Source organism: Ascaphus truei, unplaced genomic scaffold (assembly GCF_040206685.1).
Source record: "Ascaphus truei isolate aAscTru1 unplaced genomic scaffold, aAscTru1.hap1 HAP1_SCAFFOLD_655, whole genome shotgun sequence".
In the NCBI taxonomy this organism is placed as follows: Eukaryota; Metazoa; Chordata; class Amphibia; order Anura; family Ascaphidae; genus Ascaphus; species Ascaphus truei.
The window spans coordinates 72,734-100,464 of NW_027456988.1; the positions used below are offsets into that span (position 1 = coordinate 72,734).

Below are 27,731 nucleotides of genomic sequence, written 5' to 3' on the forward strand. Positions count from 1 at the left end.
AGGGGGACCCCCCCCCCCCGCGAAGAGGAGAGAGTCTGTGGGAGGGAGCAGGGGGGGAATCGGAAGGGGGACCCCCCCCCCCGCGAAGAGGAGAGAGTCTGTGGGAGGGAGCAGGGGGGAATCGGAAGGAGGCCCCCCCCCCCGCGAAGAGGAGAGAGTCTGTGGGAGGGAGCAGGGGGGGAATCAGAAGGAGGCCCCCCCCCCCTCGCGAAGAGGAGAGAGTCTGTGGGAGGGAGCAGGGGGGGAATCAGAAGGAGGCCCCCCCCCCCCGCGAAGAGGAGAGAGTCTGTGGGAGGGAGCAGGGGGGGAATCGGAAGGAGGCCCCCCCCCCCCCCCCCCCCCCCGCGAAGAGGAGAGAGTCTGTGGGAGGGAGCAGGGGGGGAATCAGAAGGAGGCCCCCCCCCCCCCGCGAAGAGGAGAGAGTCTGTGGGAGGGAGCAGGGGGGGAATCGGAAGGAGGCCCCCCCCCCCGCGAAGAGGAGAGAGTCTGTGGGAGGGAGCAGGGGGGGAATCGGAAGGAGGACCCCCCCCCGCGAAGAGGAGAGAGTCTGTGGGAGGGAGCAGGGGGGGGAATCGGAAGGGGGACCCCCCCCCCCGCGAAGAGGAGAGAGTCTGTGGGAGGGAGCAGGGGGGGAATCGGAAGGAGGACCCCCCCCCCCCGCGAAGAGGAGAGAGTCTGTGGGAGGGAGCAGGGGGGGAATCGGAAGGGGCCCCCCCCCCCCACCCGCGAAGAGGAGAGAGTCTGTGGGAGGGAGCAGGGGGGGAATCGGAAGGGGGACCCCCCCCCCGCGAAGAGGAGAGAGTCTGTGGGAGGGAGCAGGGGGGGACTTCCTTGGTGCTGCAGAGTTTATTTAAAATCGCTGCTATTCCCCCACACTCCTCCCCGCTCCCCGCTCCCCGCAGCCTCCCCTCCTCATTGGCTCACTGCCACATCACGTGACGCGTCGACGCTTGGGATTACAATTCTCTCGCATCCCCTGGCGGCTACCGCGTCACAGCGCGTAGTGAGCCGTGCTGGGAGGGGGGACCGGGACCGGCTCGGGAGGATAACATCAGATGGTGCGTCGGAAACAGCGGGACCCAGGCCTACGCTGCCCGGGCTCTGGCAGTTTGAGGCCCTCCCTTAGGGGAGCGGTGGGAAACCGTTACCTCTTATCCCACTGGGGGACAAGGGAAGAGCTGGGACTACTCCTGGTGCCCTGTGGCTGGGAGTGGATGTCCAGGGACACCCTGAGGGGGGGACGCCCTATAAGCTGATACCTCGCTGCTGCTGCTGGATACAGAGACAGAATAAAGCTCCCTGAGGGGGGGACGCCCTATAAGCTGATACCTCGCTGCTGCTGGATACAGAGACAGAATAAAGCTCCCTGAGGGGGGGACGCCCTATAAGCTGATACCTCGCTGCTGCTGGATACAGAGACAGAATAAAGCTCCCTGAGGGGGGGACGCCCTATAAGCTGATACCTCGCTGCTGCTGGATACAGAGACAGAATAAAGCCCCCTGAGGGGGGGACGCCCTATAAGCTGATACCTCGCTGCTGCTGGATACAGAGACAGAATAAAGCTCCCTGAGGGGGGGACGCCCTATAAGCTGATACCTCGCTGCTGCTGGATACAGAGACAGAATAAAGCTCCCTGAGGGGGGGACGCCCTATAAGCTGATACCTCGCTGCTGCTGCTGGATACAGAGACAGAATAAAGCTCCCTGAGGGGGGGACGCCCTATAAGCTGATACCTCGCTGCTGCTGCTGGATACAGAGACAGAATAAAGCTCCCTGAGGGGGGGACGCCCTATAAGCTGATACCTCGCTGCTGCTGCTGGATACAGAGACAGAATAAAGCTCCCTGAGGGGGGGACGCCCTATAAGCTGATACCTCGCTGCTGCTGGATACAGAGACAGAATAAAGCTCCCTGAGGGGGGGACGCCCTATAAGCTGATACCTCGCTGCTGCTGCTGGATACAGAGACAGAATAAAGCTCCCTGAGGGGGGGACGCCCTATAAGCTGATACCTCGCTGCTGCTGGATACAGAGACAGAATAAAGCTCCCTGAGGGGGGGACGCCCTATAAGCTGATACCTCGCTGCTGCTGCTGGATACAGAGACAGAATAAAGCTCCCTGAGGGGGGGACGCCCTATAAGCTGATACCTCGCTGCTGCTGGATACAGAGACAGAATAAAGCTCCCTGAGGGGGGGACGCCCTATAAGCTGATACCTCGCTGCTGCTGGATACAGACACAGAATAAAGCTCCCTGAGGGGGGGACGCCCTATAAGCTGATACCTCGCTGCTGCTGCTGGATACAGAGACAGAATAAAGCTCCCTGAGGGGGGGACGCCCTATAAGCTGATACCTCGCTGCTGCTGCAGGATACAGAGACAGAATAAAGCTCCCTGAGGGGGGGACGCCCTATAAGCTGATACCTCGCTGCTGCTGGATACAGAGACAGAATAAAGCTCCCTGAGGGGGGGACGCCCTATAAGCTGATACCTCGCTGCTGCTGGATACAGAGACAGAATAAAGCTCCCTGAGGGGGGGACGCCCTATAAGCTGATACCTCGCTGCTGCTGCTGGATACAGAGACAGAATAAAGCCCCCTGAGGGGGGGACGCCCTATAAGCTGATACCTCGCTGCTGCTGGATACAGAGACAGAATAAAGCTCCCTGAGGGGGGGACACCCTATAAGCTGATACCTCGCTGCTGCTGGATACAGAGACAGAATAAAGCTCCCTGAGGGGGGGACGCCCTATAAGCTGATACCTCGCTGCTGCTGGATACAGAGACAGAATAAAGCTCCCTGAGGGGGGGACGCCCTATAAGCTGATACCTCGCTGCTGCGGGATACAGAGACAGAATAAAGCTCCCTGAGGGGGGGACGCCCTATAAGCTGATACCTCGCTGCTGCGGGATACAGAGACAGAATAAAGCTCCCTGAGGGGGGACGCCCTATAAGCTGATACCTCGCTGCTGCGGGATACAGAGACAGAATAAAGCTCCCTGAGGGGGGGACGCCCTATAAGCTGATACCTCGCTGCTGCGGGATACAGAGACAGAATAAAGCTCCCTGAGGGGGGGACGCCCTATAAGCTGATACCTCGCTGCTGCAGGATACAGAGACAGAATAAAGCTCCCTGAGGGGGGGACGCCCTATAAGCTGATACCTCGCTGCTGCTGCTGGATACAGAGACAGAATAAAGCTCCCTGAGGGGGGGACGCCCTATAAGCTGATACCTCGCTGCTGCTGGATACAGAGACAGAATAAAGCTCCCTGAGGGGGGGACGCCCTATAAGCTGATACCTCGCTGCTGCTGCAGGATACAGAGACAGAATAAAGCTCCCTGAGGGGGGGACGCCCTATAAGCTGATACCTCGCTGCTGCTGCTGGATACAGAGACAGAATAAAGCTCCCTGAGGGGGGGACGCCCTATAAGCTGATACCTCGCTGCTGCTGGATACAGAGACAGAATAAAGCTCCCTGAGGGGGGGACGCCCTATAAGCTGATACCTCGCTGCTGCTGCTGGATACAGAGACAGAATAAAGCTCCCTGAGGGGGGGACGCCCTATAAGCTGATACCTCGCTGCTGCTGGATACAGAGACAGAATAAAGCTCCCTGAGGGGGGGACGCCCTATAAGCTGATACCTCGCTGCTGCTGGATACAGAGACAGAATAAAGCTCCCTGAGGGGGGGACGCCCTATAAGCTGATACCCCGCTGCTGCAGGATACAGAGACAGAATAAAGCTCCCTGAGGGGGGGACGCCCTATAAGCTGATACCTCGCTGCTGCTGCTGGATACAGAGACAGAATAAAGCCCCCTGAGGGGGGGACGCCCTATAAGCTGATACCTCGCTGCTGCAGGATACAGAGACAGAATAAAGCTCCCTGAGGGGGGGACGCCCTATAAGCTGATACCTCGCTGCTGCTGCTGGATACAGAGACAGAATAAAGCTCCCTGAGGGGGGGACGCCCTATAAGCTGATACCTCGCTGCTGCTGGATACAGAGACAGAATAAAGCCCCCTGAGGGGGGGACGCCCTATAAGCTGATACCTCGCTGCTGCTGGATACAGAGACAGAATAAAGCTCCCTGAGGGGGGGACGCCCTATAAGCTGATACCTCGCTGCTGCTGGATACAGAGACAGAATAAAGCTCCCTGAGGGGGGGACGCCCTATAAGCTGATACCTCGCTGCTGCTGCTGGATACAGAGACAGAATAAAGCTCCCTGAGGGGGGGACACCCTATAAGCTGATACCTCGCTGCTGCAGGATACAGAGACAGAATAAAGCCCCCTGAGGGGGGGACGCCCTATAAGCTGATACCTCGCTGCTGCTGGATACAGAGACAGAATAAAGCTCCCTGAGGGGGGGACGCCCTATAAGCTGATACCCCGCTGCTGCTGGATACAGAGACAGAATAAAGCTCCCTGAGGGGGGGACGCCCTATAAGCTGATACCTCGCTGCTGCTGGATACAGAGACAGAATAAAGCTCCCTGAGGGGGGGACGCCCTATAAGCTGATACCTCGCTGCTGCTGGATACAGAGACAGAATAAAGCTCCCTGAGGGGGGGACGCCCTATAAGCTGATACCTCGCTGCTGCTGCTGGATACAGACACAGAATAAAGCTCCCTGAGGGGGGGACGCCCTATAAGCTGTTACCTCGCTGCTGCTGCGGGATACAGAGACAGAATAAAGCACCCTGAGGGGGGGACGCCGTATAAGCTGATACCTCGCTGCTGCTGGATACAGAGACAGAATAAAGCCCCCTGAGGGGGGGACGCCCTATAAGCTGATACCTCGCTGCTGCTGGATACAGAGACAGAATAAAGCTCCCTGAGGGGGGGACGCCCTATAAGCTGATACCTCGCTGCTGCTGGATACAGAGACAGAATAAAGCTCCCTGAGGGGGGGACGCCCTATAAGCTGATACCTCGCTGCTGCTGCTGGATACAGAGACAGAATAAAGCCCCCTGAGGGGGGGACGCCCTATAAGCTGATACCTCGCTGCTGCTGGATACAGAGACAGAATAAAGCTCCCTGAGGGGGGGACGCCCTATAAGCTGATACCTCGCTGCTGCTGGATACAGAGACAGAATAAAGCTCCCTGAGGGGGGGACGCCCTATAAGCTGATACCTCGCTGCTGCTGGATACAGAGACAGAATAAAGCTCCCTGAGGGGGGGACGCCCTATAAGCGGATACCTCGCTGCTGCAGGATACAGAGACAGAATAAAGCTCCCTGAGGGGGGGACGCCCTATAAGCTGATACCTCGCTGCTGCAGGATACAGAGACAGAATAAAGCTCCCTGAGGGGGGGACGCCCTATAAGCTGATACCTCGCTGCTGCTGGATACAGAGACAGAATAAAGCTCCCTGAGGGGGGACGCCCTATAAGCTGATACCTCGCTGCTGCTGCAGGATACAGAGACAGAATAAAGCTCCCTGAGGGGGGGACGCCCTATAAGCTGATACCTCGCTGCTGCTGCAGGATACAGAGACAGAATAAAGCTCCCTGAGGGGGGGACGCCCTATAAGCTGATACCTCGCTGCTGCTGGATACAGAGACAGAATAAAGCTCCCTGAGGGGGGGACGCCCTATAAGCTGATACCTCGCTGCTGCTGCTGGATACAGAGACAGAATAAAGCACCCTGAGGGGGGGACGCCCTATAAGCTGATACCTCGCTGCTGCAGGATACAGAGACAGAATAAAGCCCCCTGAGGGGGGGACGCCCTATAAGCTGATACCTCGCTGCTGCTGCAGGATACAGAGACAGAATAAAGCTCCCTGAGGGGGGGACGCCCTATAAGCTGATACCTCGCTGCTGCTGGATACAGAGACAGAATAAAGCTCCCTGAGGGGGGGACACCCTATAAGCTGATACCTCGCTGCTGCTGGATACAGAGACAGAATAAAGCTCCCTGAGGGGGGGACGCCCTATAAGCTGATACCTCGCTGCTGCAGGATACAGAGACAGAAAAACGCTCCCTGAGGGGGGGACGCCCTATAAGCTGATACCTCGCTGCTGCTGCTGGATACAGAGACAGAATAAAGCACCCTGAGGGGGGGACGCCCTATAAGCTGTTACCTCGCTGCTGCTGGATACAGAGACAGAATAAAGCTCCCTGAGGGGGGGACGCCCTATAAGCTGATACCTCGCTGCTGCTGCGGGATACAGAGACAGAATAAAGCTCCCTGAGGGGGGGACGCCCTATAAGCTGATACCTCGCTGCTGCAGGATACAGAGACAGAATAAAGCTCCCTGAGGGGGGGACGCCCTATAAGCTGATACCTCGCTGCTGCAGGATACAGAGACAGAATAAAGCTCCCTGAGGGGGGGACGCCCTATAAGCTGATACCTCGCTGCTGCAGGATACAGAGACAGAATAAAGCTCCCTGAGGGGGGGACGCCCTATAAGCTGATACCTCGCTGCTGCTGGATACAGAGACAGAATAAAGCTCCCTGAGGGGGGGACGCCCTATAAGCTGATACCTCGCTGCTGCTGCTGGATACAGAGACAGAATAAAGCTCCCTGAGGGGGGGACGCCCTATAAGCTGATACCTCGCTGCTGCTGGATACAGAGACAGAATAAAGCTCCCTGAGGGGGGGACGCCCTATAAGCTGATACCTCGCTGCTGCTGGATACAGAGACAGAATAAAGCTCCCTGAGGGGGGGACGCCCTATAAGCTGATACCTCGCTGCTGCTGCTGGATACAGAGACAGAATAAAGCTCCCTGAGGGGGGGACGCCCTATAAGCTGATACCTCGCTGCTGCTGCTGGATACAGAGACAGAATAAAGCTCCCTGAGGGGGGGACGCCCTATAAGCTGATACCTCGCTGCTGCTGGATACAGAGACAGAATAAAGCTCCCTGAGGGGGGGACGCCCTATAAGCTGATACCTCGCTGCTGCAGGATACAGAGACAGAATAAAGCTCCCTGAGGGGGGGACGCCCTATAAGCTGATACCTCGCTGCTGCTGGATACAGAGACAGAATAAAGCTCCCTGAGGGGGGGACGCCCTATAAGCTGATACCCCGCTGCTGCTGGATACAGAGACAGAATAAAGCTCCCTGAGGGGGGGACGCCCTATAAGCTGATACCTCGCTGCTGCTGCTGGATACAGAGACAGAATAAAGCTCCCTGAGGGGGGGACGCCCTATAAGCTGATACCTCGCTGCTGCTGGATACAGAGACAGAATAAAGCTCCCTGAGGGGGGGACGCCCTATAAGCTGATACCTCGCTGCTGCTGCTGGATACAGAGACAGAATAAAGCTCCCTGAGGGGGGGACGCCCTATAAGCTGATACCTCGCTGCTGCTGGATACAGAGACAGAATAAAGCTCCCTGAGGGGGGGACGCCCTATAAGCTGATACCTCGCTGCTGCTGGATACAGAGACAGAATAAAGCCCCCTGAGGGGGGGACGCCCTATAAGCTGATACCTCGCTGCTGCTGGATACAGAGACAGAATAAAGCTCCCTGAGGGGGGGACGCCCTATAAGCTGATACCTCGCTGCTGCTGGATACAGAGACAGAATAAAGCTCCCTGAGGGGGGGACGCCCTATAAGCTGATACCTCGCTGCTGCTGCAGGATACAGAGACAGAATAAAGCTCCCTGAGGGGGGGACGCCCTATAAGCTGATACCTCGCTGCTGCTGCAGGATACAGAGACAGAATAAAGCTCCCTGAGGGGGGGACGCCCTATAAGCTGATACCTCGCTGCTGCTGCTGGATACAGAGACAGAATAAAGCCCCCTGAGGGGGGGACGCCCTATAAGCTGATACCTCGCTGCTGCTGCTGGATACAGAGACAGAATAAAGCCCCCTGAGGGGGGGACGCCCTATAAGCTGATACCTCGCTGCTGCTGGATACAGAGACAGAGTAAAGCTCCCTGAGGGGGGGACGCCCTATAAGCTGATACCTCGCTGCTGCTGCTGGATACAGAGACAGAATAAAGCTCCCTGAGGGGGGGACGCCCTATAAGCTGATACCTCGATGCTGCAGGATACAGAGACAGAATAAAGCTCCCTGTGGGGGGACGCCCTATAAGCTGATACCTCGCTGCTGCTGCTGGATACAGAGACAGAATAAAGCTCCCTGAGGGGGGGACGCCCTATAAGCTGATACCTCGCTGCTGCTGGATACAGAGACAGAATAAAGCACCCTGAGGGGGGGACGCCCTATAAGCTGATACCTCGCTGCTGCTGGATACAGAGACAGAATAAAGCTCCCTGAGGGGGGGACGCCCTATAAGCTGATACCTCGCTGCTGCTGGATACAGAGACAGAATAAAGCCCCCTGAGGGGGGGACGCCCTATAAGCTGATACCTCGCTGCTGCAGGATACAGAGACAGAATAAAGCTCCCTGAGGGGGGGACGCCCTATAAGCTGATACCTCGCTGCTGCTGCTGGATACAGAGACAGAATAAAGCTCCCTGAGGGGGGGACGCCCTATAAGCTGATACCTCGCTGCTGCTGGATACAGAGACAGAATAAAGCCCCCTGAGGGGGGGACGCCCTATAAGCTGATACCTCGCTGCTGCTGCAGGATACAGAGACAGAATAAAGCTCCCTGAGGGGGGGACGCCCTATAAGCTGATACCTCGCTGCTGCTGCAGGATACAGAGACAGAATAAAGCTCCCTGAGGGGGGGACGCCCTATAAGCTGATACCTCGCTGCTGCTGGATACAGAGACAGAATAAAGCTCCCTGAGGGGGGGACGCCCTATAAGCTGATACCTCGCTGCTGCTGGATACAGAGACAGAATAAAGCTCCCTGAGGGGGGGACGCCCTATAAGCTGATACCTCGCTGCTGCTGGATACAGAGACAGAATAAAGCTCCCTGAGGGGGGGACGCCCTATAAGCTGATACCTCGCTGCTGCTGGATACAGAGACAGAATAAAGCTCCCTGAGGGGGGGACGCCCTATAAGCTGATACCCCGCTGCTGCTGGATACAGAGACAGAATAAAGCTCCCTGAGGGGGGGACGCCCTATAAGCTGATACCTCGCTGCTGCTGGATACAGAGACAGAATAAAGCTCCCTGAGGGGGGACGCCCTATAAGCTGATACCTCGCTGCTGCTGGATACAGAGACAGAATAAAGCTCCCTGAGGGGGGGACGCCCTATAAGCTGATACCTCGCTGCTGCTGGATACAGAGACAGAATAAAGCTCCCTGAGGGGGGGACGCCCTATAAGCTGATACCTCGCTGCTGCTGCTGGATACAGAGACAGAATAAAGCTCCCTGAGGGGGGGACGCCCTATAAGCTGATACCTCGCTGCTGCTGCTGGATACAGAGACAGAATAAAGCTCCCTGAGGGGGGGACGCCCTATAAGCTGATACCTCGCTGCTGCTGGATACAGAGACAGAATAAAGCTCCCTGAGGGGGGGACGCCCTATAAGCTGATACCTCGCTGCTGCTGCTGGATACAGAGACAGAATAAAGCTCCCTGAGGGGGGGACGCCCTATAAGCTGATACCTCGCTGCTGCTGGATACAGAGACAGAATAAAGCTCCCTGAGGGGGGGACGCCCTATAAGCTGATACCTCGCTGCTGCTGCAGGATACAGAGACAGAATAAAGCTCCCTGAGGGGGGGACGCCCTATAAGCTGATACCTCGCTGCTGCTGCTGGATACAGAGACAGAATAAAGCTCCCTGAGGGGGGGACGCCCTATAAGCTGATACCTCGCTGCTGCTGCAGGATACAGAGACAGAATAAAGCTCCCTGAGGGGGGGACGCCCTATAAGCTGATACCTCGCTGCTGCTGGATACAGAGACAGAATAAAGCTCCCTGAGGGGGGGACGCCCTATAAGCTGATACCTCGCTGCTGCTGCTGGATACAGAGACAGAATAAAGCTCCCTGAGGGGGGGACGCCCTATAAGCTGATACCTCGCTGCTGCAGGATACAGAGACAGAATAAAGCTCCCTGAGGGGGGGACGCCCTATAAGCTGATACCTCGCTGCTGCTGCTGGATACAGAGACAGAATAAAGCTCCCTGAGGGGGGGACGCCCTATAAGCTGATACCTCGCTGCTGCTGCTGGATACAGAGACAGAATAAAGCTCCCTGAGGGGGGGACGCCCTATAAGCTGATACCCCGCTGCTGCTGCAGGATACAGGGACAGAATAAAGCCCCCTGAGGGGGGGACGCCCTATAAGCTGATACCTCGCTGCTGCTGGATACAGAGACAGAATAAAGCTCCCTGAGGGGGGGACGCCCTATAAGCTGATACCTCGCTGCTGCTGGATACAGAGACAGAATAAAGCCCCCTGAGGGGGGGACGCCCTATAAGCTGATACCTCGCTGCTGCTGCTGGATACAGAGACAGAATAAAGCTCCCTGAGGGGGGGACGCCCTATAAGCTGATACCTCGCTGCTGCTGGATACAGAGACAGAATAAAGCTCCCTGAGGGGGGGACGCCCTATAAGCTGATACCTCGCTGCTGCTGGATACAGAGACAGAATAAAGCTCCCTGAGGGGGGGACGCCCTATAAGCTGATACCTCGCTGCTGCAGGATACAGAGACAGAATAAAGCTCCCTGAGGGGGGGACGCCCTATAAGCTGATACCTCGCTGCTGCTGGGTACAGAGACAGAATAAAGCTCCCTGAGGGGGGGACGCCCTATAAGCTGATACCTCGCTGCTGCTGCTGGATACAGAGACAGAATAAAGCTCCCTGAGGGGGGGACGCCCTATAAGCTGATACCTCGCTGCTGCTGGATACAGAGACAGAATAAAGCTCCCTGAGGGGGGGACGCCCTATAAGCTGATACCTCGCTGCTGCTGCTGGATACAGAGACAGAATAAAGCTCCCTGAGGGGGGGACGCCCTATAAGCTGATACCTCGCTGCTGCTGCTGGATACAGAGACAGAATAAAGCTCCCTGAGGGGGGGACGCCCTATAAGCTGATACCTCGCTGCTGCTGGATACAGAGACAGAATAAAGCTCCCTGAGGGGGGGACGCCCTATAAGCTGATACCTCGCTGCTGCAGGATACAGAGACAGAATAAAGCTCCCTGAGGGGGGGACGCCCTATAAGCTGATACCTCGCTGCTGCTGCTGGATACAGAGACAGAATAAAGCTCCCTGAGGGGGGGACGCCCTATAAGCTGATACCTCGCTGCTGCTGCTGGATACAGAGACAGAATAAAGCTCCCTGAGGGGGGGACGCCCTATAAGCTGATACCTCGCTGCTGCTGGATACAGAGACAGAATAAAGCTCCCTGAGGGGGGGACGCCCTATAAGCTGATACCCCGCTGCTGCTGGATACAGAGACAGAATAAAGCTCCCTGAGGGGGGGACGCCCTATAAGCTGATACCTCGCTGCTGCTGGATACAGAGACAGAATAAAGCTCCCTGAGGGGGGGACGCCCTATAAGCTGATACCTCGCTGCTGCTGGATACAGAGACAGAATAAAGCTCCCTGAGGGGGGGACGCCCTATAAGCTGATACCTCGCTGCTGCTGGATACAGAGACAGAATAAAGCTCCCTGAGGGGGGGACGCCCTATAAGCTGATACCTCGCTGCTGCTGGATACAGAGACAGAATAAAGCTCCCTGAGGGGGGGACGCCCTATAAGCTGATACCTCGCTGCTGCAGGATACAGAGACAGAATAAAGCTCCCTGAGGGGGGGACGCCCTATAAGCTGATACCTCGCTGCTGCTGCTGGATACAGAGACAGAATAAAGCTCCCTGAGGGGGGGACGCCCTATAAGCTGATACCTCGCTGCTGCTGCTGGATACAGAGACAGAATAAAGCTCCCTGAGGGGGGGACGCCCTATAAGCTGATACCTCGCTGCTGCTGCTGGATACAGAGACAGAATAAAGCTCCCTGAGGGGGGGACGCCCTATAAGCTGATACCTCGCTGCTGCTGCTGGATACAGAGACAGAATAAAGCTCCCTGAGGGGGGGACGCCCTATAAGCTGATACCTCGCTGCTGCTGCTGGATACAGAGACAGAATAAAGCCCCCTGAGGGGGGGACGCCCTATAAGCTGATACCTCGCTGCTGCTGGATACAGAGACAGAATAAAGCTCCCTGAGGGGGGGACGCCCTATAAGCTGATACCTCGCTGCTGCAGGATACAGAGACAGAATAAAGCTCCCTGAGGGGGGGACGCCCTATAAGCTGATACCCCGCTGCTGCTGGATACAGAGACAGAATAAAGCTCCCTGAGGGGGGGACGCCCTATAAGCTGATACCTCGCTGCTGCTGGATACAGAGACAGAATAAAGCTCCCTGAGGGGGGGACGCCCTATAAGCTGATACCTCGCTGCTGCTGGATACAGAGACAGAATAAAGCTCCCTGAGGGGGGGACGCCCTATAAGCTGATACCTCGCTGCTGCTGCTGGATACAGAGACAGAATAAAGCTCCCTGAGGGGGGGACGCCCTATAAGCTGATACCTCGCTGCTGCTGGATACAGAGACAGAATAAAGCTCCCTGAGGGGGGGACGCCCTATAAGCTGATACCTCGCTGCTGCTGGATACAGAGACAGAATAAAGCTCCCTGAGGGGGGGGCGCCCTATAAGCTGATACCTCGCTGCTGCTGGATACAGAGACAGAATAAAGCTCCCTGAGGGGGGGACGCCCTATAAGCTGATACCTCGCTGCTGCTGCAGGATACAGAGACAGAATAAAGCTCCCTGAGGGGGGGACGCCCTATAAGCTGATACCTCGCTGCTGCTGGATACAGAGACAGAATAAAGCTCCCTGAGGGGGGGACGCCCTATAAGCTGATACCTCGCTGCTGCTGCTGGATACAGAGACAGAATAAAGCCCCCTGAGGGGGGGACGCCCTATAAGCTGATACCTCGCTGCTGCTGGATACAGAGACAGAATAAAGCTCCCTGAGGGGGGGACGCCCTATAAGCTGATACCTCGCTGCTGCTGCTGGATACAGAGACAGAATAAAGCTCCCTGAGGGGGGGACGCCCTATAAGCTGATACCTCGCTGCTGCTGGATACAGAGACAGAATAAAGCTCCCTGAGGGGGGGACGCCCTATAAGCTGATACCTCGCTGCTGCTGGATACAGAGACAGAATAAAGCTCCCTGAGGGGGGGACGCCCTATAAGCTGATACCTCGCTGCTGCTGGATACAGAGACAGAATAAAGCTCCCTGAGGGGGGGACGCCCTATAAGCTGATACCTCGCTGCTGCTGGATACAGAGACAGAATAAAGCTCCCTGAGGGGGGGACGCCCTATAAGCTGATACCTCGCTGCTGCTGCTGGATACAGAGACAGAATAAAGCTCCCTGAGGGGGGGACGCCCTATAAGCTGATACCTCGCTGCTGCAGGATACAGAGACAGAATAAAGCTCCCTGAGGGGGGGACGCCCTATAAGCTGATACCTCGCTGCTGCTGGATACAGAGACAGAATAAAGCCCCCTGAGGGGGGGACGCCCTATAAGCTGATACCTCGCTGCTGCTGCAGGATACAGAGACAGAATAAAGCTCCCTGAGGGGGGGACGCCCTATAAGCTGATACCTCGCTGCTGCTGCTGGATACAGAGACAGAATAAAGCTCCCTGAGGGGGGGACGCCCTATAAGCTGATACCTCGCTGCTGCTGGATACAGAGACAGAATAAAGCTCCCTGAGGGGGGGACGCCCTATAAGCTGATACCTCGCTGCTGCTGGATACAGAGACAGAATAAAGCTCCCTGAGGGGGGGACGCCCTATAAGCTGATACCTCGCTGCTGCTGGATACAGAGACAGAATAAAGCTCCCTGAGGGGGGGACGCCCTATAAGCTGATACCTCGCTGCTGCTGGATACAGAGACAGAATAAAGCTCCCTGAGGGGGGGACGCCCTATAAGCTGATACCTCGCTGCTGCTGGATACAGAGACAGAATAAAGCTCCCTGAGGGGGGGACGCCCTATAAGCTGATACCTCGCTGCTGCTGGATACAGAGACAGAATAAAGCTCCCTGAGGGGGGGACGCCCTATAAGCTGATACCTCGCTGCTGCTGCTGGATACAGAGACAGAATAAAGCTCCCTGAGGGGGGGACGCCCTATAAGCTGATACCTCGCTGCTGCTGCTGGATACAGAGACAGAATAAAGCTCCCTGAGGGGGGGACGCCCTATAAGCTGATACCTCGCTGCTGCTGGATACAGAGACAGAATAAAGCTCCCTGAGGGGGGGACGCCCTATAAGCTGATACCTCGCTGCTGCTGGATACAGAGACAGAATAAAGCTCCCTGAGGGGGGGACGCCCTATAAGCTGATACCTCGCTGCTGCTGGATACAGAGACAGAATAAAGCTCCCTGAGGGGGGGACGCCCTATAAGCTGATACCTCGCTGCTGCTGCTGGATACAGAGACAGAATAAAGCTCCCTGAGGGGGGGACGCCCTATAAGCTGATACCTCGCTGCTGCTGGATACAGAGACAGAATAAAGCTCCCTGAGGGGGGGACGCCCTATAAGCTGATACCTCGCTGCTGCTGGATACAGAGACAGAATAAAGCTCCCTGAGGGGGGGACGCCCTATAAGCTGATACCTCGCTGCTGCTGCTGGATACAGAGACAGAATAAAGCTCCCTGAGGGGGGGACGCCCTATAAGCTGATACCTCGCTGCTGCTGGATACAGAGACAGAATAAAGCTCCCTGAGGGGGGGACGCCCTATAAGCTGATACCTCGCTGCTGCAGGATACAGAGACAGAATAAAGCTCCCTGAGGGGGGGACGCCCTATAAGCTGATACCTCGCTGCTGCTGCTGGATACAGAGACAGAATAAAGCTCCCTGAGGGGGGGACGCCCTATAAGCTGATACCTCGCTGCTGCTGCTGGATACAGAGACAGAATAAAGCTCCCTGAGGGGGGGACGCCCTATAAGCTGATACCTCGCTGCTGCAGGATACACAGACAGAATAAAGCTCCCTGAGGGGGGGACGCCCTATAAGCTGATACCTCGCTGCTGCTGGATACAGAGACAGAATAAAGCACCCTGGGGGTTATTATACCTCCTGCCTGAGATTGGAGTCTATTGGGAGGAGGGGGAAGAGATTCTCCTGCAGAGACTTCTCCCCGTACACCTGGGGGCTGCACGAGATGGAGGCGCTGCACCTGTGAGGAATATTCAGGCAAGACCCCAGAAGCCTGTCCTGTTATTCCCCTACAACACCATGCGGGAGACCCCGGCCCCCTGTTACCAGCAGGTTTGCAGCACACCAAGCCGTGTAACCGGAGTGAGTTTCCCAGAGAGAGGCCCGATGTGAGATTGGGGGGGAGAAAGGGGTACATGTGTATAACTAGCTCCTCCCCTCACATGCGGGTTTACATAGTTAGCCCCATCCCTCCCATGTGTGTGCAGTTCGCTCCTCCTTTCACACGCGTGTGCAGTACGCTCCTCTTTTCACACGCGTGTGCAGTTCGCTCCTCCTTTCACACGCGTGTGCAGTTCGCTCCTCCTTTCACACGCGTGTGCAGATCGCTCCTCCTTTCACACGCGTGTGCAGTTCGCTCCTCCTTTCACACGCGTGTGTAGTTCGCTACTTTCACACGCATGTGCAGTTCGCTCCTTTCACACGCGTGTGCAGTTCGCTCCTCCCCTCGTGTGTGCAATTAGGTTCTCCTTTCACACGCGTGTGCATTTGTAGCCTTTCCCCCACACACACATACGTGTATTGTTAGTACCGCCAATCACACGCGTGTGTTCTCACCTGGGCACCGCGCCGCTCCTCGTCCAGTCTCAGGTATTGCACCAAATACAAAGTCAAACTGACCGATCTGAGCCAACTGCAGAGAGAGGGGGGACCCTGGTATAAGGACACTCCTTGTATAAGGACAGCCCCCCTGGTATAAGGACAGCCCCCCTGGTATAAGGACAGCCCCCCTGGTATAAGGACAGCCCCCCTGGTATAAGGACACTCCTGGTATAAGGACACTCCCCTGGTATAAGGACACTCCCCTGGTATAAGGACACTCCCCTGGTATAAGGACAGCCCCCTGGTATAAGGACAGCCCCCTGGTATAAGGACAGCCCCCTGGTATAAGGACAGCCCCCTGGTATAAGGACAGCCCCCTGGTATAAGGACAGCCCCCTGGTATAAGGACAGCCCCCTGGTATAAGGACACTCTCCTGGTATAAGGACAGCCCCCTGGTATAAGGACACTCCCCTGGTATAAGGACACTCCCCTGGTATAAGGACACTCCCCTGGTATAAGGACACTCCCCTGGTATAAGGACACTCCCCTGGTATAAGGACACTCCCCTGGTATAAGGACTGGTATAAGGACAGCCCCCTGGTATAAAGACACTCCTGGTATAAGGACAGCCCCCCTGGTATAAGGACAGCCCCCTGGTATAAGGACACTCTCCTGGTATAAGGACACTCTCCTGGTATAAGGACACTCCTGGTATAAGGACACTCCTCTGGTATAAGGACACTCCTCTGGTATAAGGACACTCTCCTGGTATAAGGACACTCTCCTGGTATAAGGACACTCTCCTGGTATAAGGACACTCCCCTGGTATAAGGACACTCCCCTGGTATAAGGACACTCCCCTGGTATAAGGACTGGTATAAGGACAGCCCCCTGGTATAAAGACACTCCTGGTATAAGGACAGCCCCCCTGGTATAAGGACAGCCCCCTGGTATAAGGACACTCTCCTGGTATAAGGACACTCTCCTGGTATAAGGACACTCCTGGTATAAGGACACTCCTCTGGTATAAGGACACTCCTCTGGTATAAGGACACTCTCCTGGTATAAGGACACTCTCCTGGTATAAGGACACTCTCCTGGTATAAGGACACTCTCCTGGTATAAGGACACTCCCCTGGTATAAGGACACTCCCCTGGTATAAGGACACTCCTCTGGTATAAGGACACTTGTGATGGATTGGATAAAATGCCTATTTCTTCATCTGTAATACTTTGCTATGATTCCTTACTCAAAATGGCTACCGCAGCTACCCCTCCCTTCAAGTAAGGAAGATGGCACCGAGGAATTCCCCTCAAATGTTGATGTGTCCAAAAAACCTGCAATAACAGGACCATAAACTGCAACAACAAGACCATACAAGGAAAAGACCCAACAAGAACCAATGAGATACTGACATGTGTATTTACACACAACCTTTAGACCTGAAAGAGCTCCTTTTGCATACAATCCCCCACTGCAGCCCCTATATATGAACGTGGTCTGTAGGAATAAAGTCAGACATTATCATACTGAACGTGTGTCAGCGTGATCTTTTCTCAGTGCACGCATTACCTACGTAGGAAAATAATCTGGACGGGGACAGATACTCTGTAGATGTTTTCATCTGATCAAAATTATCCAATTCAGCTGGTGCCCAACGTGGGGCCCTGGGTTGTGAACCAACAGACAGCCGTGCGCAGAGGGACCGGGGTGGACCAAGTGCGGACGCGGCAGGAGACTGATCACCTCTGGAGTACGGTAAGATAACATTTATTATCTACCGATACGCACTGTCTCCGCTGTTGGTCTATTTCTGTGTCTCATACGGCTCTCCGAAGGTCACCTAAAGACAGGTAGATATCTTGCCCAGAGCCCGTTTTAAACTCAAACCTGTTACCTAGACTATCTGTCACTCGGTATATGTTTATATGTTATATGTGTTAGTCAGTGCCGCAAGTGGGAGCCCGGAGTGGAGTGGGATTTTTGCTGGCTGACTAGGAGTCTTGTCAATGTACGTTGTAAACTTGGTGGAAGGAGGGGTAAAGGGGGAGTAAGGTATAGTCGGTTCAGAGAGGAACACATGATCCCTGGAGTGACTGCGTGGTTGGCGCGTTGCAGAGGGAGGGGTGTTAAAGGCGCGTTACGGTTGGTAACTGCGCGGAATCCTGTCGATTGATCCCTGAACAACCTTTCCCTCTCTCGTAATCAAGTTGTATGTTGTGTCCAAAATGTGTTTGTGTATTAGTGTTGAGAATTCATGAGGACGGGTGGGGATTGTTGAGAGTAGAAGAGATAGCCCATAGGTGCTTGGGCGATAACCCCTAGACGTTAAACTGCCCGAACTCCTGTTTTTTCCGCGTTAAGGAACGCTTTGCAGTAGAAAAGAAAGTGAATAGGAAAGAAATAGCAAGTGGATTTGCCAATAGTTGAGGCAGTAAGTATTGAGGGTTATTTTTATGAAAGGTTTATACGCAGAAATTGGGATACAATTAGATACTGTGTATATTATTTGGAAGGGAAAGAAAGTGTTATACAATAAGTGAAGGGAAAGAAGAAAAAAAAAAGCAGGGCATTTTTGCTAGTAATTGCAGTGTAGAGAAAAAAAAAAAAAAAAAAAAAGTGCAGTTTTAACATTTGAGCACAGGCAAGTAAGACAGGGAAAGGAGTCTTAGCCTGCCACCTAGTGGCGGAAAGAGAGAGAACAGAACGAAGAGGAATGGGAGCAGCTTTCCCGGTAACTGGTAAAGATTTATTTATTTATTTTTTTGAAAGGTTTGTTCGTACTGGCCACACGAATGGATCTTTTAAAACCAGAAAATATTCTTTTTCTTTCTGTTCTAATAGCAACTAGAAAGAGGGGTCTTTTTCTGTGGGAGTGAGAAGCTCAGTGAGCACCGTCTTGTGTGTTTTTGAATCCCACAGGGAAACATACCTTACGTTAGTACGAGTCAAAATAATTCTGTTGAGGGACAGAAGGGTCCCTGCTGCATTTATTTTATCATTGCCAGGACAGAAGTTAATATAATAACAAGTAAAAAAACAAAGCCAGTAGGCTGTTTAAAGTATGTGGTATTACTGCAGCAGAAGGCAGGTTACAACCAGAAATGTGTCGAAAGATATTGAAAGAAAAGAGAGGAATTTTGAATGATAACAACCTGCTGAAGATAGCAGAAGCCTGGTTTAATGTTACCAAGGCTGTCCAAAGAAAAATGGACCAAGCACGAGATAGAAAAGGGAGGGAAGGTTGTTTTAATTGTGGTGTGACTGATTTATCTATACTCACTCCTTTGTTACCTTCGCTCCCAGCTCCAGCAGCACCCCCACCTATACAACCCACTACCCCGCCCACAGATGACAAACCAATTTTGACTGTTTATGCAGCACAACTATATCCTGTGATGCAGGCAGACGGTTCCTATTACACCCCGACTGCGCCCCTAATGCCCCTGATGCCAGTCCTTTCACCCCAAACAATCACTACCCCAGCGTTAGGGATTCAAGTCTACCCTGACACAACAATAGCACACAGACCCAGCAGCAGTGTCCACTATAGTACGCCTGGTAGTTTTGACTCAGATAGTGAGTCACAGGCCGTTGCACAGAAGGCAAACATGACCTGGAATACTAACCCCAGACACCCCCCAGTACCCGACCCCTGCCCATGGTTATGTGGGCAGACGCCCAAGCAGGTAGAAGGCGCCCCAATAATGTATGTCACCTCACCCCCTTCCTGGTAGACACAGGTGCAGCCAGGAGCGTAATTAGAGCTGCAGACATACCTGACCCTTCCTATTTGTCTGATATTGATGTTTCATGTGTGGGGGTAGATGGCACACCGCGCTCTAGCCCATTAACACGACCCCTGCAGATAGGTCCCTACCCTGAACTATTTGCACGATTTGTAGTTTCCTCCACTTGCCCGCTTAATCTGTTTGGCACTGATGTTTTGTCCAGGTTACAGGCCTCCATAATATTCTCCGAGGACGGCACCATTGATGTAACCTCCCCGTTCTGGGAGTCAGATGTCTCTGCCCTTTGTTCCCTTCCGATACTTTTGGCATTAGCGGACAAACCCTCAGCCGCCAGTATACCGCCCGCTGTCATGGATAGGATCCCGTCCAAATTATGGTCCACCGGCCCTGAGAATATCGGGCACCTAAGGGTACCACCCATTGTTGTACAGCTCAAACAAGGGGCCCCGCTTCCCCGTAAACAGCAATACCCCTCTTTTCCCTGTGAAGAAACGCACCGCGAAGGGTGAACCTGATAAGTATAGAATGGTTCAAGATCCTCAAGCAGTAAATGATGCAACCATTGTACGATGTCTTAACAACAAATCTTTTCCAGATGACCCCAGAGGCTTCCAAGAATTTCACTGTTCTCAAACAGGTAATATCCTCTGCCCCTGCCTTGGGCCTCCCAGACTATGATTTACCCTTTAAGCTTTTCGTATCAGAACGAAATGGACATGCAACTGGAGTGTTAATGCAGCCACACGCTGGCCGATGTCGACCTATTGGTTATTACTCCAGCCGTCTCGATGCTGTGGCTCGTGGTGGACCGTCCTGTCTTCGTGCTGTCTTTGCTGCTCAAGCACTGCTGGATAGAACTTCGGACATTGTTCTAGGACATGACCTCATTCTCCTGGCACCACATGACATTGCTGCTATTCTCAATCAGACACCTCAGGTTGCAATGCTCGCTTCTCATTCCAGACAATGTCACCCTTCTCCGGTGCCAAGTGCTTAACCCCTCCACTCTTCTTCCATTTCCCGAGGGGGGAGATGTGCAGGGACACGAACAAGAATAAAGCACAGCTGGAGTCGACCTACCCCATGATTGCTTCGAACTCATGAAGCTAGAAACTGCTCATCTGCCCACGGTGAGTGAAAAGCCGATACAGAACCCAGATCTAATCCTGTTTGTGGATGGTTCTCGATATGCTGATCAACAAGGCACCTACTATACGGGTTATGCTGTCACCACAGACACTGTGGTCCTACTGGCAAGCACACTACCGTCAACAGCATCTGCACAAGAAGCCGAACTACAAGCCCTCACTGCAGCGTGTAAACTGGCAGAAGGACAAACGGCGAATATCTACACTGACACTAGATATGCCTTTGGTGTAGCACACGACTTTGGTGTCATTTGGCAAACCAGGGGATTTCTGACAGCAGCAGGAACACCAGTGAAACACAGCTCAGCCATACAAGCTCTGATGGACGCCCTACTCCTTCCAAGCCATGTGGCCATCCTAAAGGTAAAAGCCCATGGGAAACTGAACACAGAAGAAGCCAGAGGAAACCATCTGGCGGATGCTGCGGCAAAACAAGCTGCCAGCGGGATACGAGAAGTGGAAGATCGAGTGGACACGACAAGGATGGTTCCGTTAATGCAGAACCTCCCAGTAAATCGAGAATATCTGAAGAAGTTGCAAGAATCTGCAACAAAGGAAGAAAAGGAAAGCTGGAAGAAAAGAGGTGCATCACCCCAAGAAGGAAATTACGAGTACAAAAAGAAACTTTGTCTGCCACGGGCACTGTATCCTGCTGTGGTACAATGGGCACATGGAGCAGCATATCTCTCAAAGACTCCTATGAATGCACTGATCGACAAATACTATGTGGCGCCTGGAATTACCCCAATGACTAGTAATTTCTGCAAATTATGTACAATTTGTGCAAAGTGTAACCCAGGACGTGTGGAAAAACCACCGCAGAAACACCTTGCAAGGCCCCGCTTTCACTGCTACGCTAGCTAAAGAAATTTGGTCCGCGCTAGGGACCACCCTTGCTTTCCACACCCCATACCATCCCCAGAGTAGTGGAAAGGTAGAAAGAATGAATGGCACACTGAAAACTAGAATGTTGAAAATGGCCCAGGAAACAAATATGCCCTGGCCAGATAGTCTACCCATTGCTTTGTTCAGTGTTCGATACACCCCACGAGGGGAACATCTCTATCCCCATTTGAGATACTGTTTGGTACTGCCCCCAAACTTGGTTGTTACTACCCACAGCAGTTACAGATGCAGTCTGATGTTTTGACCAAATATGTAACTGCCCTAGCGCAAGAACTAACCAATATGCATGGTCGAGTGTTTTCTTCTATTCCAGATCCAGATCTAGATACCGGGACTCATAAACTCGTGCCTGGAGACTGGGTATTTGTGAAGAAATTTGTAAGGAAGCACTCCCTAGAGCCCAGATATGATGGTCCTTTCCAAGTTCTGTTGACCACAGCAACATCAGTCAAGCTAGCTGGCAAGAACACCTGGATACACGCCTCTCATTGCAAGAAGGTTCCAGCTCCCAACGAGGACACCTCAGAAGGAAAATGATGCTATATATCCTTTGCTTGTTGGGTCTAGGGGGGGCACAAGAGATTGCTATCACCCAACATGAAGGAGTAGTCACGTTTTGGTATAATTCATCCAATACTCATGTAGCTACCTTCTCCTTTGATTATTGTAATATTGTCAGCTGCCCCTCAACACATTGGCAATGTAATCTATACGGCAATTCCGGTTTCAGGTCCACTTATATATGTGTAACGGATTCCTACTGGGGAAAGGAATGTGATTACTGGGGAGCAGTAGAATGGAACACAGGAACAGATTGGGGATACCGACCACAAAATGGTCTAGCAAGGAAAGACGGGATAGCAAAAGATTCTTGCCCAAATAGGTATCGCAATAGTTATTATTTTTGTTTTGTTTGTGATTATTGTCTGCTGTGTTCTCCCATGTTTTAAAAAGTTCATGACCAAAGCTGTTGACAATAGCACTCCTACCCTTTTTCTGCAGTCAGATAATAATACTCCACTCTTGGAAGATGGTCCATTTACTCCGTTACAGTCCCTCCCAGTTAAGTACAATAGTATAAATCCATAGGGACAGCATCTGACTTCCTTATGTGCAAAGTCTGTGGCAAGGGGGGTCATGGACAAGCCATGACTCGTCTAACGTACAGCACAAAAGAGTTCCCAGGCACATCTGGACAGATGAGTTAGTATACATCTAGGGACAGGCTCAGAAATAGACATTTCTAGGGGGGACTGTGATGGATTGGATAAAATGCCTATTTCTTCATCTGTAATACCTTGCTATGATTCCTTACTCAAAATGGCTACCGCAGCTACCCCTCCCTTCAAGTAAGGAAGATGGCACCGAGGAATTCCCCTCAAATGCTGATGTGTCCAAAAAACCTGCAATAACAGGACCATAAACTGCAACAACAAGACCATACAAGGAAAAGACCCAACAAGAACCAATGAGATACTGACATGTGTATTTACACACAACCTTTAGACCTGAAAGAGCTCCTTTTGCATACAATCCCCCACTGCAGCCCCTATATATGAACGTGGTCTGTAGGAATAAAGTCAGACATTATCATACTGAACGTGTGTCAGCGTGATCTTTTCTCAGTGCACGCATTACCTACGTAGGAAAATAATCTGGACGGGGACAGATACTCTGTAGATGTTTTCATCTGATCAAAATTATCCAATTCACACTCTCCTGGTATAAGGACACTCCCCTGGTATAAGGACACTCCCCTGGTATAAGGACACTCCCCTGGTATAAGGACACTCCCCTGGTATAAGGACTGGTATAAGGACAGCCCCCTGGTATAAGGACACTCCTGGTATAAGGACAGCCCCCCCTGGTATAAGGACAGCCCCCCTGGTATAAGGACAGCCCCCTGGTATAAGGACAGCCCCCTGGTATAAGGACACTCTCCTGGTATAAGGACACTCTCCTGGTATAAGGACACTCCTGGTATAAGGACAGCCCCCTGGTATAAGGACAGCCCCCTGGTATAAGGACACTCTCCTGGTATAAGGACACTCTCCTGGTATAAGGACACTCCTCTAGTATAAGGACACTCCTCTGGTATAAGGACACTCCTCTGGTATAAGGACACTCCTCTGGTATAAGGACACTCCTCTGGTATAAGGACAGCCCCCTGGTATAAGGACAGCCCCCCTGGTATAAGGACAGCCCCCTGGTATAAGGACACTCCTGGTATAAGGACACTCCCGTGGTATAAGGACACTCCCGTGGTATAAGGACACTCCCGTGGTATAAGGACACTCCCGTGGTATAAGGACACTCCCCTGGTATAAGGACACTCCCCTGGTATAAGGACAGCCCCCTGGTATAAGGACAGGTATAAGGACAGCCCCTGGTATAAGGACAGCCCCCTGGTATAAGGACAGCCCCCCATGTATAAGGACAGCCCCCCTGGTATAAGGACAGCCCCCCTGGTATAAGGACAGCCCCCTGGTATAAGGACAGCCCCCTGGTATAAGGACAGCCCCCTGGTATAAGGACAGCCCCCCCTGGTATAAGGACAGCCCCCCTGGTATAAGGACCTCCCCATTTGACACCTCTATAGATACCCCTCTCCCCCCCCCCTGCCTGGGGCAGTTGTCTGACCTCTCTGCGGCTGACCTCCTCCACCTCCTCCTCTCTCATGAAGACTGTGCGCCCGCCGCACTCCTCCCCAGAAACCCCAGCTGCTCCAGTTCTGCGGGGGCAAACACAGGGGGAGGGGCAGAAGTCAGTGCCAGCAGGGCGGTGTGGGGTGATGATTGCGGGTGATAAGGGGCAGGAAGAGGTTGGAAAAGTATAAGTGTTTAATATGAATATGGAGTACAATTTTGGGCATCAATCCTAAGAAAAGACATTATGGAACTAGAGAGAGTGCAGAGAAGAGCCAGCAAATTAATAAAGGGGGTGGACAATCTAACTTATGAGGAGAGGCTAGCTAAATTAGATTTATTTACATTAGAAAAGAGGCGTCTAAGAGGGGATATGATAACTATATACAGATATATTCAGGGACAATACAAGGAGCTTTCAAAAGAACTATTCATCCCACGGGCAGTACAAAGGACTCGGGGCATCCCTTAAGGTTGGAGGAAGGAAATTTCACCAGCAACAAAGGAAAGGGTTCTTTACAGTAAGGGCAGTTAAAATGTGGGATTCATTACCCATGGAGACTGTGATGGCAGATACAATAGATTTGTTAAATAAAAGGTTGCACATCTTTTTAGATGGGAAAGGTATACAGGGATATACCAAATAAGTATACATGGGAAGGACGCTGATCAGGGATTAATCCGATTGCCAATTCTTGGAGTCAGGAAGGAATAAATTTTTCCCCTTAATGGGGTTTTTTGTTTGCCTTCCTCTGGATCAATAAGTAAGTATAGATATAGGATAAAGTATCTGTTGTCTAAATTTAGCATAGGTTGAACTTGATGGACGGAAGTCTTTTTTCAACCTCATCTACTATGTAAAGGAGTAGGGGGTATCTGTCACTAGAGGGGGCGTCTGTCACTAGAGGGGGCGTCTGTCACTAGAGGGGGCGTCTGTCACTAGAGGGGGCGTCTGTCACTAGAGGGGGCGTCTGTCACTAGAGGGGGCATCTGTCACTAGAGGGGGCGTCTGTCACTAGAGGGGGCGTCTGTCACTAGAGGGGGCGTCTGTCAGCAGTTATATGTCAATGGTAATAGGGTATCAGTCAGTAGTAGAATATCAGTAAGCAGTAGGGGGGTAGTATCGGTCGGTAGTAGGGGGGTAGTATCGGTCGGTAGTAGGGGGGTATCGGTCGGTAGTAGGGGGGTATCGATCGGTAGTAGGGGGGTGTCGGTCGGTAGTGGGGGGGTATCGGTCGGTAGTAGGGGGGTATCGGTCGGTAGTGGGGGGGATATCGGTCGGTAGTTGGGGGGGTATCGGTCGGTAGTGGGGGGGTATCGGTCGGTAGTTGAGGGGGTTGGGGGTATCGGTCGGTAGTTGGGGGGGTATCGGTCGGTAGTTGGGGGGTATCGGTCGGTAGTAGGGGGGGTATCGGTCGGTAGTAGGGGGGTAGTATCGGTCGGTAGTATCGGTCGGTAGTAGGGGTGTAGTATCGGTCGGTAGTAGGGGTGTAGTATCGGTCGGTAGTAGGGGGGTAGTATCGGTCGGTAGTAGGGGGCTATCGGTCGGTAGTAGGGGGGTATCGGTCGGTAGTAGGGGTATCGGTCGGTAGTAGGGGGGTATCGGTCGGTAGTAGGGGGGGGTATCGGTCGGTAGCTGGGTGGGGTATCGGTCGGTAGTTGGGGGGGTATCGGTCGGTAGTTGGGGGGGTATCGGTCGTAGTTGGGGGGTATCGGTCGGTAGTTGGGGGGGGTATCGGTCGGTAGTAGGGGGTATCGGTCGGTAGTAGGGGGGTATCGGTCGGTAGTAGGGGGGTATCGGTCGGTAGTAGGGGGTATCGGTCGGTAGTAGGGGGGTATCGGTCGGTAGTAGGGGGTATCGGTCGGTAGTAGGGGGGTATCGGTCGGTAGTAGGGGGGTATCGGTCGGTAGTAGGGGGTATCAGTCGTTAGTTAGGGGGGTATCGGTCGGTAGTAGGGGGTATCGGTCGGTAGTTGGGGGGGTATCGGTCGGTAGTAGGGGGTATCGATCGGTAGTAGGGGGTATCGGTCGGTAGTAGGGGGGTATCGGTCGGTAGTTGGGGGGTATCGGTCGGTAGTAGGGGGGTATCGGTCGGTAGTGGGGGGGGTATGGGTCGGTAGTAGGGGGTATCGGTCGGTAGTAGGGGGGTATCGGTCGGTAGTGGGGGGTATCGGTCGGTAGTGGGGGGGTATCGGTCGGTAGTGGGGGGTATCGGTCGGTAGTAGGGGGGTATCGGTCGGTAGTGGGGGGGTATCGGTCGGTAGTAGGGGGTATTGGTCGGTAGTAGGGGGGTATCGGTCGGTAGTAGGGGGGATATCGGTCGGTAGTGGGGGGGTATCGGTCGGTAGTAGGGGGTATCGGTCGGTAGTGGGGGGGTATCGGTCGGTAGTAGGGGGTATCGGTCGGTAGTAGGGGGTATCGGTCGTAGTAGGGTGTATCACCTGGAAGTGTGGGGGTATCGGTCGGTAGTTGGGGGGTATCGGTTGGTAGTAGGGGGTATTAGTCGGAAGTGTGGGGGTATCTGGGGTACATATGACTCACCGGGTGTGATGTCCGTGTACAGACTCAGGACAAGGATCGGGAGCCGTTTCCATGGTGATACTGGACGCTGTAGCCCAAAGTGACCCTGTGAGAGGTCAGAGGTCAGGTTCTAATAGTGTGCTCCACCCTCTCTCACTATCTCCCCCATCCTCTCGCTCACCCTCTTTCCCCCATCCCCTCACCTTCTTCCCCCCCGTCCCCTCACCTTCTTCCCCCCCTCATCCCCCGTCCCCCCCTCATCCCCCGTCCCCCCCTCATCCCCCGTCCCCTCTCAGGCCCCGTGCCGTCCTCCCTCTCACCCTCGCCTCCTGTCCCCTCACCCTCTTTCCCCCCGTCCTCCCTCTCTCACCTTCCTCCCGTCTCCCCTCTCTCCTCATCCCCTTTCCTCCCATCTCCCACCCCTTCCCTCTCCCTCCCCTCTCCCTCCCCTCCCCTCTCTTCTCCCACCCCTTCCCTCTCCCTCCCCTCTCCCTCCCCCCCCCCCCTTCCCTCTCCCCCCCCTTCCTCTCCCCTCTCCCACCCCCCCCATCTCCCACCCCTTCCCTCTCCCACCCCTTCCCTCTCCCCTCTCCCACCCCTTCCCTCTCCCCTCTCCCACCCCTTCCCTCTCCCTCTCCCTCTCCCACCCCTTCCCTCTCCCACCCCTTCCCTCTCCCTCCCCTTCCCTCCCCTTCCCTCCCCTCTCCCACCCATTCCCTCTCCCACCCCTTCCCTCTCCCTCCCCTCTCCCACCCCTTCCCTCTCCCTCCCCTCTCCCACCCCTTCCTCTCCCTCCCCTCTCCCACCCCCTCCCCTCTCCCACCCCTTCCCTCTCCCTCCTGTCTCGTCACCTCCCCCTCTCTCTCACCGCCTCCCTGTCATACAGTCTCTTGATGTGGCCCCTCCACCCCTCTCTGCGCTGTAGGACTCCGTGCCGCTCCTCGGGGAGACACAGGAAGCAGATCCACCAATCCAGAGCCAGCACGCGAAGGGCGGAGCCAGGGGAGAGCAGAGCGTCCAGGCACTGCAGGCAGTAACACCTGGGGGAGGAGCCAGAAGACAGGGAGAGTCAGGAGAGGG

At 54.0% G+C, this 27,731-nt stretch overlaps 1 protein-coding gene across 1 annotated transcript in view; it reads right to left on the reverse strand.

Annotated features, from left to right (window-relative positions):
* Positions 1-27,731, reverse strand: part of DNMT3L (DNA methyltransferase 3 like) — a 92,611-nt gene that overhangs the window by 15,259 nt on the left and 49,621 nt on the right. The window contains exons 7-10 of the mRNA XM_075584574.1: positions 27,520-27,691; positions 26,673-26,757; positions 24,127-24,217; positions 15,694-15,769 (exon numbers count right to left, since the gene is read on the reverse strand). Coding sequence (XP_075440689.1) covers positions 24,162-24,217; positions 26,673-26,757; positions 27,520-27,691 — 313 coding nt within the window. The 3' untranslated portion in view covers positions 15,694-15,769; positions 24,127-24,161. The remainder of the gene's footprint in view (positions 1-15,693; positions 15,770-24,126; positions 24,218-26,672; positions 26,758-27,519; positions 27,692-27,731) is intronic.